The sequence below is a fragment of the Macrotis lagotis genome, chromosome 8 (genome assembly GCF_037893015.1).
Source record: "Macrotis lagotis isolate mMagLag1 chromosome 8, bilby.v1.9.chrom.fasta, whole genome shotgun sequence".
NCBI lineage: Eukaryota > Metazoa > Chordata > Mammalia > Peramelemorphia > Peramelidae > Macrotis > Macrotis lagotis.
This window is the reverse complement of record NC_133665.1, coordinates 86,121,639-86,136,263: the sequence shown is the minus strand read 5'-3', so window position 1 is coordinate 86,136,263 and position 14,625 is coordinate 86,121,639. Positions and strand designations below refer to the sequence as shown.

Below are 14,625 nucleotides of genomic sequence, written 5' to 3'. Positions count from 1 at the left end.
AATTTTAGACAAGTTGAATTTAAAATATCTCTGGGATGTGCATTTTGAATATTCAATATATAATTGGTTAGGTGAGACTGAAGCCTTAGGTTAGATGAGACAAAAGATTAGGGTTGAATATTTAGACTGGGTAATGATCCTATGGGAGCTGATGAGGTAACTAGGAGTAAAATAGAGATGACAAGAGGAAAGAGGATCTAGGACAGAAACTTGGGAAATATCCATAGTTAAGGGACAAGATATTTTGATGGATGATTCAGTAAAGGAAACTGAATGGTACTGATTAGACAAGTGATTGAAGAGAGAATATTGTTACAAATACCCAGAGAGAAAAGAGAGTAACCAGAAAAAGGATGGTCAACAATGCTAAATACAACAAGATAGGTTGAGATGGATTAAGAAAACATCCCCAGATTGGACAATTTGATCACTGGCGCATTGAAGAGAGTGGTTTCAACTGAGTGATAAGATTAGAAGCCAGATTGCAAAGGATTAAAGAGAGAGCAAAAGAGGAGAGGAAGTGAAGGCAGTTTCCTCATGTATAAAATGACGAAGTTGGAATTGACAACCTCCAAGATCCCTTTAAATTCTAACCCTGTGATTCTACTATTCCTGGTACAAATATAGGTCACCCTTTCCCTACAAATCTCTTTTTCACAAAGCCTTGGTATAATTATATTTATTATTTTTTAGTATATAACTTTATCTTTTTTTTTTTTTAGAGACAGGTTTTTTGGCAGGGCAATGGAGTTAAGTGACTTGCCCATTGTCACACAGCTATGTAAGTATTAAGTGTCTGAAGCTGGATTTGAACCCAGGTCTTCCTGATTCCAGGACTGGTACTCTATCCACTGTGCTGGCTCATCTTTTTTCTTTAAAAGAAGTTTTCATTTTAGTAATGGGGCCTATATTCTGAGCAAAAGGGCAAGGTAATTCAAATAACTGGAATTTTATAACAGATTAATGAAACAGAGGAAAAAATAAAATCAATCCACAGGTTAATTTTTTTTTTTTTAGTACTTCCTATTATAGAGTTCATAAACAGGAGAGTGGCAATCTGAGGGTTGACTAGTTTCTTTGACAAGGAAGCTGTAGTTAAGTGTAATTTTTAGATAGACTGTTCATTCCTGCCTTCTGGAGTTATAGTTCCAGCAGTTTTCCCCCTTCCTCCTTTGGTGATAGAAAGATAAAAAAAATCAAGAGAACAGATAGCAGAGGACTGGAAAGTTTTACAATTGTTTCTGCTCATACTTGTGGGGTGAATTAGCTCGCTACAAGGGGACTTCTGGTGTAAGCAGTTGCCTGCTCCTCAAGTCTTCTAAGCATTTCTCCTTCCTCAAAGAAGAATGTAAGCTCCTTGAGGGCAGGGACTCATTTTTTTTTTTTTTTTGTCATTGTATACCCATTAAGTAGCACTAGGGATATTGCTTGTTTATTTATTCATCTATTTACTATGAAGTAGAACATTTAATACATTTGAATATGTAATACATGTTTCTTGAAGTAAATGAATCTCTAGCATTCCTGACTTAGTTTAATACTATGAAAAAAAGAAATAATTGTTTTTTTCATTAAATAATCTTTTCTCTTAATTTTTGAAATCTTTTCACAAAATAAAGATATACTCAATGTTTCCCTCCTTGACTAGAGTTAATGTGAAGATACTACCATTGATTTTTCATAAGTCATGGAGATTTTGGGGCAGGATTTCTTAACTTTTTTGAGTCATAGACCTCTTTTATGGGTCTGATTACGTCTATGCATACCTCCTTGGAACAATATTTTTAACTATAAAAGAGAAAATAGAAGAGAAATAACTTATATTGAAAACAGTTATCAAAATACATAAAAAATGTTTAGGGATCTTAGAGTAAGAATCTCCACATTAGGGGTTGATTCAGCACCCTTTCTACAAATTCTGGCTGGGGATCACTGTCACTAGTAAGACTTGCCTCTCTTCCTGCTCTAAGGTGAGGAAGCTTCTAGTCCCTAGTGAGGAAATCATGGGGAATGTGGAGTTGATATCATCTGAAGACAATTCTGTCATCTCAGATTTGTCTGAAAAATCTGTACATCCAAGAAGGAATCTGGGTGATTATGATATATCCTTTACAATTAAGTTCATCTGGTAACCTTGGGGAAGATTACTCAAGGATAACAGTTCTCACAATAGACCATGACAGAACTTTGCATCATAGGATTTAAAGCTAAAGGAATTTTAGAAACATTTTATAGATGAGAAAAACTAAGTGGATAATGGATTCCTGATACAGATCACAAAACTGGCATGGAGGCAAACTGTAGTAGTGATAGGGAGAGTTCAACTCTTTGAATATTTGCCAGAAATTTCATACTACTGAAAGGAGAAAATGCAGACAACCATGGAGGATCCTGCTGCAAGCTTCTTGGAGCCTCATCAAGATAACGAAAGATCTTTCTTTTCCTTTTCTTCTAAGTTCCTTTTTTTCTGTGTATTCTCTTCTCCCCACCCCCACCCCCACCCCACCCCCAGTTTGTTCTATCACTAACAATATTATTGGTTCATAGGTGTAGTCAAGGTTTGTATATTGTCCTGTTTTATTTTCTTTGCTCTACATATCTCCCTATACTTCCTTGCTTTTTTCACACAGTGTTCATTTCGATTTATTGGTATTCCATTGTATTCATATATGTCTCATTTTGTTTAGCCCACTTCCAAGTGTTTGACATGCAGGTGGTTTCCAGAATTTTGTATTATGAAAAATGATGCTATGAATATTTTTTTACAAATTGGTTTTTTCCCCTCTAGTAATAACCTCAAGATATGGTCTAAATAATGGGATCTTGTTTAAGGTTATGTAGAAATTTGAAATTCTTATTGTATATATCATCTAATGATTGATACATTAAAAATAACAATTTTCACATCAAATAGCGGGTTAAAAGTACATTAGTTTCTCCACCGTACCACCAACATCAAATTTTATCATTTTAAAACTATTATTGGGTTGGCTAGGTGGCGCAGTGGATAGAGCACTGGTCCTGGAGTCAGGAGTACTTGAGTTCAAATCCGACCTCAGACACTTCATTACCTAGCTGTGTGGCCTTCGGCAAGTCACTTATCCCCCCTGCCTTACAAAAAAAATAAAAAAACCCTATTATTAAATTGAATGATATTTTGGAGTTCTGAATTCATATTTCTCTTAGTTGAGATATTTTACAGCTTTTAGATAGTGCTATTATCGAAAATTTCTAATATTTTCTCTTGGAAAACTACTTACTTAATTCTTTTGATCACTTGTCCTTCGGTGAATGGAGCTTATCAAAAAGCTGTTTTGATTCTTTATAGATCTTAGATATCAGAGTTTTAGTCTGAAGTAGTTAAGTGGGTTTTTTTTGTATTTATTCTGGATGTATTTTTTGTAGAGAAGAATGTTATTTTTCACAATGAAATCTATATTGTTTCCTATAATTTCTTCCTTTTGTTAAATAGATGAACTTTCCACTTTTCCATAAATGTAACATATATGATAGCATTTTTCCAGTTTTTATTATTTTTAAAATGTGATTATCCATTTTGAGTTTATTATAATATATGGTATAAGTTATGGTTCTAACCCATTTTTTGACATACTGTTGTGCAATTTTCTTCATTGTATGGATTAATGTAACCCTTCCTCATTGTTTATGGACTTGGGACTATAGACCTATTGTGTTTGATTCTGATATTGGAATCTCTTTTGGCACCATTAATCACATTTTATATTTTTTTACATGGCTCCAGTTTTGATAATTACAGCTTTTAGAATAACTTGAAATCTGAGAAGATAAATTCTCTTTCCATCTTTTCATAATTCATCATGTTATTCTTATGTAATTGTTTCTCTCTGAATTTTATAATTTTATTTAGTTCTATTTTTTTAGCTCATTGGCATTTTGATTAATATTACATTAAATTTTACTAAGCGATTTTTAGCACTTTTCCCATTTTTATTATATTAGCTTGGAAAGACCATATGCAATATATCAGATATCTCTCCAAAATAATTAGTCCAATCAATCAAGTATTAATTAAATACATCTACATATGACAAGCTTTGGGAACACAGATTCGATGAATCAAATGGAATTAAATGGAATTTACTGTACATTAGGAGAGACAAGTTTAATATATATATATACATATAATATGTATATGTGCAAATATAAAACAGAATAAATGCAGACAAAGCAAAATTGTTAAATACAAAATAATCTGTGAGGGAAGGTGCTAGTAGTTGAGAGGATCAGGAAGAGCTTCATGTAAGGTGGTATTTGAGAAATATCTTGAAGGAAGGGACAGATTCTATGAGGAAGAAGAGAAGAGATGCTTATATCAGTCATGGAAGATAGCCAGGGCAAAGGCATAGAGATAGGAGATGGTTATTATTTTATTTCAGGGTGTTTTTATGGCAACTTTAGCTAATTTCCTAAGTATTTGATATTGATAGATTTTTATCATCATTTAAAATCGTTTTTCTAATTATATAAACTATTATAGGTTTTATGAGTGATTATAAAACTGATCAGATTTTTTCCCCACTTCCTCTTTTCTCTATCTCTTCTTACCTTTTTTTTACAGTCTGATTTTTATTTCATCTCAATCAGTGAAACTGCTTTCTCTGAAGTTACCAATGATCTTATCACTAAATCTAGTAGTCTTTTTCCCAGTTATCCTTCTTCACTTCTCTAGAGCTTTGACACTATTAATCACTCTCTTCTTGATATTCTCTCTTCTTGAGACATTGCTTTCTTTTTGTTCTTCTCCTCTCCAGTGACTGTTCCTTGTCAGTATCCTTTATGGGGTTCACATATAAGTGAGGTCTGGTAGCCATCAATATTTTACAGGGCTCTGCCCTCTCTTATCAGAGTGTCCTTATCTTTGGCATCTTCCTCTTTTTTTTTTGTCTACCTCTTATGTCTTTATTTCCCTGGCTTTCTTCCCAAAACTCAATTCTCATCTTCTGCAGGAAACTTTATTTCCCTGGCTTTCTTCCCAAAACTCAATTCTCATCTTCTGCAGGAAACCTTTTCCATCTCCACTTTCCTTGTCTGCCCTAGTGACTTTCCCTTTCAGATGACCTGTTTCCTCTGTATAAAAGTACCTAATTATTTATCTCCTTGTTATAATGTAAAGCCTTTAAGGAAAAAAAGGTTTTTAACCTTTTTTTATATCTCCAGCACTTTAGTCTTTTAATGTTCACCTAAATACTTGTAGATTGACTGACAGTATTGTATGTTTTTTCTTTATTTTACAGTAGCTATTACAAATCCCTAATCAAGAAAGGAAAAAAAAATTAGTTTTAAAAGTCCTTAAACTGGAACTAGCCTTGTGGTTTTAAAATTACAATTACATTGTAAATATAATTCAGTTATGTAGTGTGTTGATCCAGCTGTTAGTGATATTAACTTTTTAAAAAATGATACTCATTTTACAATAGAGATATGAAGATCCAGGGGTATATTTGCCTGTCTTGACTGGAAATACTTTGCCAGAAAAGAAATTTCTATGAAATAAATGATTTTATTTTGTTGGCATATTAAAATAATTTTTTTTAGTTTGAAAACATTAATTAGTATGGTTTTGGGGATGGATTATTGGTAGGTTGGTTTTGGAGGAATGGTTTTGAGGAAGGCTTAATTAGCTTGGTGTTCTGTCCTGTCTTTAGTGCTGATAAATGTAGATTATAGGGATGTTAAGATGTAAATGTCAAAGGCCTGCCTGGAATCCTAGAAACCCTAGTAGATAATGATGGATATCCTAATAACATTATCCTCATTAGTTTCTATGCAGAAACTGATTTCTAAGTAATATAATCCTATGATGTACATTGCTTTGAATCCTGAAATCTTTTTTTTGTTTGTTTTTTTAGGCTTTTGCAAGGCAAATGGGGTTAAATGGCTTGCCCAAGGCCACACAGCTAGGTAATTATTAAGTGTCTGAGGCCAGATTTGAACTCAGGTACACCTGACTCCAGGGCCAGTGCTTTATCCACTGCACCACCTAGCCGCCCCTGGATCCTGAAATCTTAATAAAATTCTACTTTCTCATTCCACCAATTGAGGCAAGCATGAAGTTTGATAATAACTAACAAAATGCTTTCAGGTGCCATTGAGTCATTTGTCTCTTTTGTAATCTCATTCTCAAGGTCTGGTAATTTAAAAGAAACTCAGAGGGAGGTTCAGAATGTCAGTAGTCAAGTGGGGAAACATGGAGCTCATAAGAAAGATAGTAAAGCTAGTTAGTTGACAGAAGATTCAAAACAAACTACAGTCAGGGAGAATAATGGAAACAGGTCCAGGGGAATTGGGCATCCTATTGGGGTTCTGGGGGGAAATGGGCTCCTACTCCTCAACCAGTGAAGTCTCATGGGATTTTATAGGTTTCTTGGTTCTGAAAGATTAGGCATTGGGTGAAGAGGGCAGAGAACTTGGGGACTGATTCTTATTCATGCTAATTGGGAGGAGAAAATCCTCCTGGGGGCTAGATAATATTTGAACTCCTCACAGATGAGAAAAAGGAGCTGGGTTACAATTTCTGGTTTTAGTCTAATAGGATGACTCAACTTTCCTGTTAGCAGTTTGTGAACTTCCCTGGGGTCAGGGGCTTGGGAAAGCTTCTGTATCCCATATACCTAAAGGGCATCTTTTTTTGCCAACTTACATTTGACATTCTAAAGTTACTGGCATTCCCCATTTTTCTTGGAAATCATGGATAGTATGATTCAGGCAGAGTGGTTGTTTTGGAGTTAGCTGCATCTTATCCATGTGGTTTTAAAGAAATTGCCCTGGGGCAGCTAGAGGTGGCACAGTGGATAGAGCCCTGGAGTCAGGAGGACCTGAGTTCAAATATGGCATCAGACACCTAATAATTACTGTGTAACCTTGGGTGAGTCACTTAACCCCATTGCCTTGCAAAAACAAACAAAACAAACAAAAAAAAAGAAAGTGCCCTGGTCCGGGGGTTGTGGCTTGATTGGCCAAGTTACTTTAGGATTCTGTTTCCTCATCTGTAAAATAAGGAGGTTGAATCTCTGAAGTATAGCTCAGATTGCAGTACAGGTCAGTGTTTAGATTTGAATACTATTGAATTTTGGAGGATGTTATTACTTAAATCTCTTTTTTTCCTATTACTCCAGTCAGTTTTCTTCTCTTTTCATTTGGTAGCTTTAGAAGGGAAAAATCTAAAACAAACCAATATTTCTTCCATGAGGCACTTTTTTAAAGGTTCTTTAGTTTGCTATGAGTAGAGTTCTTAAAGTTGTGGGACTCATACATAAGTTCCTATCATCATCAAAATCATTAGCAGTGTCAATAAATATTTTGATTGATCTCATGGTTCATATTCAAGACAATTAAATAATTCAATAAAAGGAAATAATTAAAGCTAAAGAGAAGAGATCTTGTAGGGCATGATAAAAGAGTTCCATTTACTTGGCATTTTGAGGGATTTCCAAAAAGTATTTTGTAAAACCTCGTGAGACAAATAGTATAAATATCCATTGCATAGCTGAGGAAACTGAGGCTCCAAGAGGTTATATGATTTACCTAGGATTATACACGTTGTAAATGCCAGAGCTGGAACCTGACTAGTAACTCTCTTGATCTCAGGGCCGGGTCTCTTTCCACTTTTCCTCTGATTATTGTAAAACTTCCATAGAGCCTTTAGAGGAAAAGATTTTACAATAGGGATTAATAAATTAGTGAATCTAGAGTGTCCACAAATCCATTTTTATGCTATTTTATCATATGAATATTTCTCTTTTCCCAATAGACATAGATATGGTTGTGATGAATAAAATACAAATTCAGTTACAAATATTACTGAATTCATAGAAATTTTTTGACATCCTATATTTTTCTCCAACAAATACAGTGAGTATAGTTGTTTTACAGTGATATGGAAGTCTGTAAAATATTTTTAAGTAAAAAGATTTGAAATTTGTATAGCCAAGAATAGAAGGAATGCAGAAAATTGAGGAAAAAACTTTCATAGACAATATTTCAAATAGGATATGACTGGATTGGAATATTGCTGGGTATCAGAAATGATAAGTTGGCCAATTTAGGAAAACATGGAAAGACAGACTTATAAAGGAAAATGCTAGCAACTTCAGAGAAACAGGATGATTGGAAATGAGCATAGCATATTCTTACATATATATATATCTGAGTGTGTATATTATATATTATGTGCATGGTTATAGATATTATATATATGAATATATATCTGTATACATGTATGTATGCTTGTGTATATATCTATATCTATATCTATCTATCTATCTATCTATCTATCTATCTATCTATCTATCTATCTATCCATGCTTAAATATAGTCTTTAGGGTGAGGAGGGTGGGGAAGGAAGGGAAAAAATAAAGTAAAAAGTGCACAGCACAGAACAAAAGTAACTACAGGAAAGCACAGAAAAGATGGGCAGCCTTGTAAACAATGTTGTAGTGTTTTATTATATAGTTTTTTTTGATGAAATTTAATGTTTTATTTTGAATCTTCTCTTATGTTCTGCTGTGTATATGACAATGTTTTTTTTTCTTTTCTGGTTTTATATTTAAGTTTAAAATAAATTTAAAAATAAAAAATAAACTAAAAAGACTTGAAAAGATTGAAAAACGTAATTGCATTATGCTGTGTTGCCAATACATCTAATTCAATATAGTTCCCCAAGGGGAAAGCAGATTATCAACTTCATATTAAATATCTTAGAGAAGAGTTATTATGGAAATTTTCTTTGTATGATAATAATATATTCCTGGATTGAATCACTTCTAAAGATAAGAAATTAAGTCCTTTACTTTTGTTCTACTACTCTCCTCATAGATACCCTTCTCTTCATGGAAACTTTTGAGTATTTTTTTTTAGGCAATATGGTATGAGATAAAGAACTCTGATCTTGGAGCCAGAAGACACATTTTTGAGTTCTGACTCTGATATATGTTGGCTTTGTGACACCAGGGAAGTCATTTAAGTCCTCACAGCCTCAATTTTTTGATCTGTAAAGTGGGTTTAATAATTCTTCCTATGTCATAGATTTTTTAAGAGAATTTCTCTGAAAACTTGAAATTATTATATTGTACATCAGATGTCTTAGCAATTAGTTTCAGAAAGGCAGCTGTCCATTTTATGAATCTCAGAGCTTCATAATTCCCAGATTGTATACAAATTTATTAAAAAATGCATTCAAATATAATAAAATTCATGTTTGCTATGTTTTTTACAATTGGGGTAGAATAAATGACTTTCAGAAAAGAATAATATGAACCATTCTCTAATTTGTATATGGGATAAACAAGTTAAGAATATGATAGACAAGTAAATGTCCTTCATTTGGGGAATGGCTTAGCAAACTTTGGTATATGTATGTCATGGAACACTATTGTTCTATTAGAAACCAGGAGGGATAAGAATTCAGGGAAGCCTGGAAGGATTTGCATGAACTGATGCTAAGTGAGATGAGCAGAACCAGAAAAACATTGTACATCCTAACAGCAACATGGGGGTGATGATCAACCTTGATGGTTTGTTCATTCCATCAGTGCAACAATCAGGGACAATTTTGGGGATGTCTGCAATGGAGAATACCATCTGTATCCAGAGAAACAACTATGGAGTTTGAATAAAGACCAAGGACTATTGCTTTAAATTTAGGGGGAAAAACTGATATCTTATTGTCTGATCTTGCTATCTCTTATACTTTATGCTTCTTTCTTAAGGATGTGATTTCTCTATCATCACATTCAATTTGGATCAATGTATACCATGGAAACAATGTAAGACTCACAAATTACCTTCTGTGGGGGCTGGGAGGAAGGAAGTAAGATTAGGGGAAAAATTGTAAAACTCAAAAAAAATAAAATCTTTAATTTAAAAAAAAGAATATGATAGAACTGAAGAAGGATATCTCTATCATCTTGTGGCAAGGAGGCAATATGTGTAGTAGGTAGAGGATGGATGGGACTCAGAATTAGAGGAAGAAAGACTCAGGTTCAAATACTTTTTTAGCTTATATGATCCTATATACATCATTTAACCTCTCAGTCTCAGTTTTCTCAACTGTAAGATTAGGATGCTGGACTCCAGGGTCACCAAGTTTCCTTTTAGTTCCTAATTTATAATTCTGTGAATGAGTAGAAGCAGATTCAGTGACATTGCTCCTCCAACCATATTTAGCTCTTAACATTAAAAAAAAAATTTATTTGTAATGTTTTACTTACTTTAGAATCTTTAAAATTGATTTTATTCTATTATTAGTTCTAACCACTGCAAATATATATTTTTTTCAGAAAAGATGGGTAGTTATTCCTATTTTCCTGTGTTTAAGGATTTAGAACTGACAGGGACCTTAGAAACTATTTAGAGTTTAGGAAAAAACTCCCATTTTTGAAGTGACTTATTCAAGGTGGTGAAGTGGTAGAGCTTAGGTCAGAGCTCCAATCTAATGAGTTTTTCCATGACCCTATGTTGTCTCCTTTTGAAGGTCACATTTTTGAGTAACGGTTTGAATTTAATTTATTAGTACTGCTTCAATACTTTGTGGATAGGCCACTGGACACAACGTGAACAAGTCCTGAGTCACTAGCTATGTCATCCTAGGCAAACTATTTATTCTTTCTATGCTTTGTCTCTTCATCCAGAAATGACTCTTTTTTAAAAAAGAAAGATTTTATTTATTTTGAATTTTACAATTTTTCCCCTAATCTTGCTTCCTTCCTCCCACCCCCACAGAAGACAGTCTATTAGTCTTTACATTGTTTCCATGGTATACTTTGATTTAAGTTGAATGTGATGAGAGAGAAATCATATCCTTAAGGAAGAAACATAAAGTATAAGAGATAGCAAAATTACATGATAAGATAATGGCTTTGCTTTGTTTTTTTAAGATTAAAGTCAATAGTCTTTGGTTTTTGTTCAAACTCCACAGTTCTTTCTCTGGATACAGATTGCGTGGGATAAGAATCCACTTAAAAAATAGAGACTCCTCTGAGCAAAAAGGAAAATTTATTTTGGCTTTTCTTGAGAAAAGGGCACCCTCAAGTCTCACAAAGGTAGTGAAGATCAAGGAGCTGCCCCAAGGCGATAGTCAAGCAAGATTATATAGCCTAGCGTGATTCCCCTCTCCCTAGTCCCCCTCTCTTCCAACCTGATTGGTTAAGGTTTTCAGAGTTATAATCTTTACATGAAAAATCTACCCAGCAACAAAGAGAAGAATAAAAGATTTTCATAAAATATTACCTCACCATCCAGATGGCGAGGGTATCCGAAGAAGATTTCTAATGACCTTCTATTAAATGAATTAATGTCTGAGGATGCAAGGTCTTCTTAGTTTAGCACTTATCAAACAAGAGAAGGCAGGCTACTGTTCTCACAGTCCATTATCAAACAGGTTGCTAACTAAGACTGCAAGGTCTCTTCTCTGGAAGTTTTCCACTATTTCCCTCCCTAACAGAATCAATACAAGGTCTTTCTGGAAATAGTCCACTGTTTCACTCCCTAGCAAAATCGGGAGGGTGTCTGACTGGGAATGCAAGGCCTCTCTCCCTCTTCCAAGAATAGTCTAAGGGTAATAGTCTGTCTTTGTTTTAATGATTTTTAACCCTGAGAGGACTTCAGTAGGAATGTTAACTCTTAAGATGGAATATTCCACTCAAAATGGTATTCTCCATCACAGATATCCCAAGATTGTGCCTGACTGTTGCACTGATGGAATGAGCAAGTCCATCAAGGTTGATCATCACCCCTAGTTGCTGTTAGAGTGTACAGTGTTTTTCTGGTTCTGCTCATCTCACTCAGCATCAATTCATGCAAGTCCTTCCAGGCTTCCCTGAATTCCCATCCCTCCTGGTTTCTAAGAGAACAATAGTGTTCCATCACATACATATATTACAATTTGTTAAGCCCAGAAATGACTCTTAAGGTCCTCTTTAGAATGATTGCCATGACTGGAAAAAGTAAGTACTTTTTTTTTTTAACCTTCTACTGGTGATGACTTCCCCTGAGTTGGGTTAAGTTGGTCTGCGGATTGCCAAAAACTCCTCCCTTACAAAAATTTAATTTTTCCTATTTGGTAGGAACTTCCAGTTCTTGAAGCCTTTAGGCATCCACAGTTGGGCATTTGAGGAGAACATAGAGTAATTAATTTCTCTGATTTTCTTTTTAGGCGCCATCGTTGCCCACATAGTCCTACCAAGATTTATGAACAATCAGACAATAAATGCCATCTTTCAGAGTACACAGAGAAGTATGGCCTCCATGAGTATTATCAACCAAGAGAATCCTTCAGGCCCAAGTTAGAATATCATAAAATTCGTGTACCAATGGAGGGCCTCTCTACAGCAAAGTAAGATAATGTAAATATCTTTTTTTGGTGGGGGTGGGGAATACTAATGAATATTAAGATGATTCTTATGAATTGTCCTTATGGGATTCTACAGAATACTAGGTAAACTTCAGTTATACTATCCCTAATCTTTTTTTTTTTAGTTTTTGTTTTTGCAAGACAATAGGGTTAAGTGGCTTTCCCAAGGCCACACAGCTAGGTAATTATTAAGTGTCTGAGGTCGGATTTGAACTCAGGTACTCCTGACTCCAGGGCCGGTGCTCTATCCCTGTGCCACCTAGCCACCCTAACTATCCCTAATTTTGAAAGATGATTTGGAGCTTGGTCAGATCTCCTGGTGGTCTTTAGCTATAGTTATCTCTCCTGAGAGAAGCCTGTTCAAAAAATGAGGAATATGGCTTTGAAGGATAGGTTTGTGGAGATTCTAATAATAATCTACTGTAATATAAATGCTTAACAGGACATTTAAAATTTTTATGTGGTCTGGGTAGCCAAGGACCAGATTTCCTGATTAGGCAGAGCAGTCCTAAACTGGACTTTGTTTCACTTGGAGAGAAGGGTCCTTTGCCCTGCATCAAAGTCTGATTATTTGTTAGGATGGAAGTACGGTAAAGTTTGTAAGTGAATTCTGGCCGAAACCCCCCAACTTTTGCTTTTGCAACAAGTTTCTCTATGTAGATTCAAAAGGTCAGACAAAAAGGCAAGAAGAAATACAAGCCTGGATGAAGCCTTGCAGTGTGATGTAGGGGTTGAAGCAGTTCACTGGAATCTAAAGACCTGGGTCCTAATCTTGACTTTGATATTTAACTGATTCTTAATCTTAGTGTAAGATTTTGGTCAGTTTTCTAAGTCTCAATTTCCTCTTCTATAAAGTGAGGACAATATTTACATTTTTTGACTCAAAGAGTTGTTAGGAGAAAAGTACATTATAAACTTTAAAGTGCTGTATGTGTGTCATTAATATGATAATTTGGAAATGGGAGGAAGATATCAAAACCATAAGACATTTTAGGGATAGAGAGAGAACACCTAATCAGGGTAGCTTCAGGGATTAGTAAGAAAATGAAGGGGGATTATTCTGCCTAAAATAATTTGAATTTAATTACTTTCAATTTGTTCTCATAAACTGAGCATTGGATTGAGAATATTCAACTCTTCTTGGAAAAATTTAGTGGCAACTAATTTTAGTGGCTCCTCTTTTGATCTTAGATCAGTTGACAGAATAATTGACAGAGGCTGAATTCTATTTTTCAAAGATGGTAAAACTGATTCAATCCTAAAAACAGTGATTAAACACAAAACACGGAGCTAGACAAAAATAAAAAAATAGTTTTCTGTTTTCAGGGAGATTAGGTTTTTTTAAAAGGATATTACCATATACACATCAAGGACTTTTAGATGAATCAATGGATAGAGGACTGGAGTCAGGAGGACCTGAGTTCTAAATCAGATTCAGATCCTCTGCAAACCTGGGCAAATCACTTAACCTTGCTTGCCTCAGTTTCCTTAAATCTATCATAACCCTCCTTGACTAAAGTATCTAGTAAAGTCACTTTGTGATTTAGCTATGTATAAACCCTCTAAGTATTCTCCCTCCCTCTGTCTCTATAGGAAATACCACCCTCATAATCAACATTGTATTCCTGTCTCGTTTATATGCATATCTTAAATTCCCTTCAAGTATTTTCAACCATTTAACTATTCCATGAAAAATAAGTTCTCTAGAGTTACAGGTTTTTATCTTCCCTTGTAGGGATGTATTATAGTTTAATGTTTTGACTAGCATCCCCCTCCCCTTTCTGTTTACCTTTTTTATGCATGTCTTGAGTCTTGTATTTGAAAATCAAATTTTTGTTCCATTCTGGTTTTTTTTACCAGAAAATTTTGGAAGTCCTCTATTTTATTGAATATCCATCTTTTCCCTTGGCAGAATATATACTGAATATTGCAAGGTAGTAAATCCTTGGGTGTAATCCAAAGTCCTTTCCAAAATAACATGGTCCAGGCCCTCTGATCCTTTAGTTTCCTTATCTTTAAAAAGAACTGAAGAAGGAAATGGCAAACTTCTTCAGGGTCCTTGCCAAGAGGATCCCAGATGGGATCATGAAGAGTTGGACACAACTGAAATGACTGAACAATAAAAAGAACTTATTCTTGGGGAGGAAGAGAATATTAACAATGTTATTTCTGTAGGAATCAGGAAAGGCATTCTATAAGAGAGAGCATTTGAGTTCCATCTTGAAGGTAAGTAT

The 14,625-nt window shown here is 34.5% G+C and overlaps 1 protein-coding gene across 2 annotated transcripts in view; it reads left to right on the top strand.

Annotated features, from left to right (window-relative positions):
* Positions 1–14,625, top strand: part of SAXO1 (stabilizer of axonemal microtubules 1) — a 131,106-nt gene that overhangs the window by 88,930 nt on the left and 27,551 nt on the right. The window contains exon 2 of one of the 2 annotated variants that reach the window (XM_074196020.1): positions 12,194–12,373. In XM_074196020.1, the coding sequence (XP_074052121.1) occupies positions 12,194–12,373 (180 nt within the window). Of the gene's footprint in view, positions 1–12,193; positions 12,384–14,625 lie in introns of those variants that run through there. The other variant, XM_074196021.1, reaches the window with a different exon arrangement.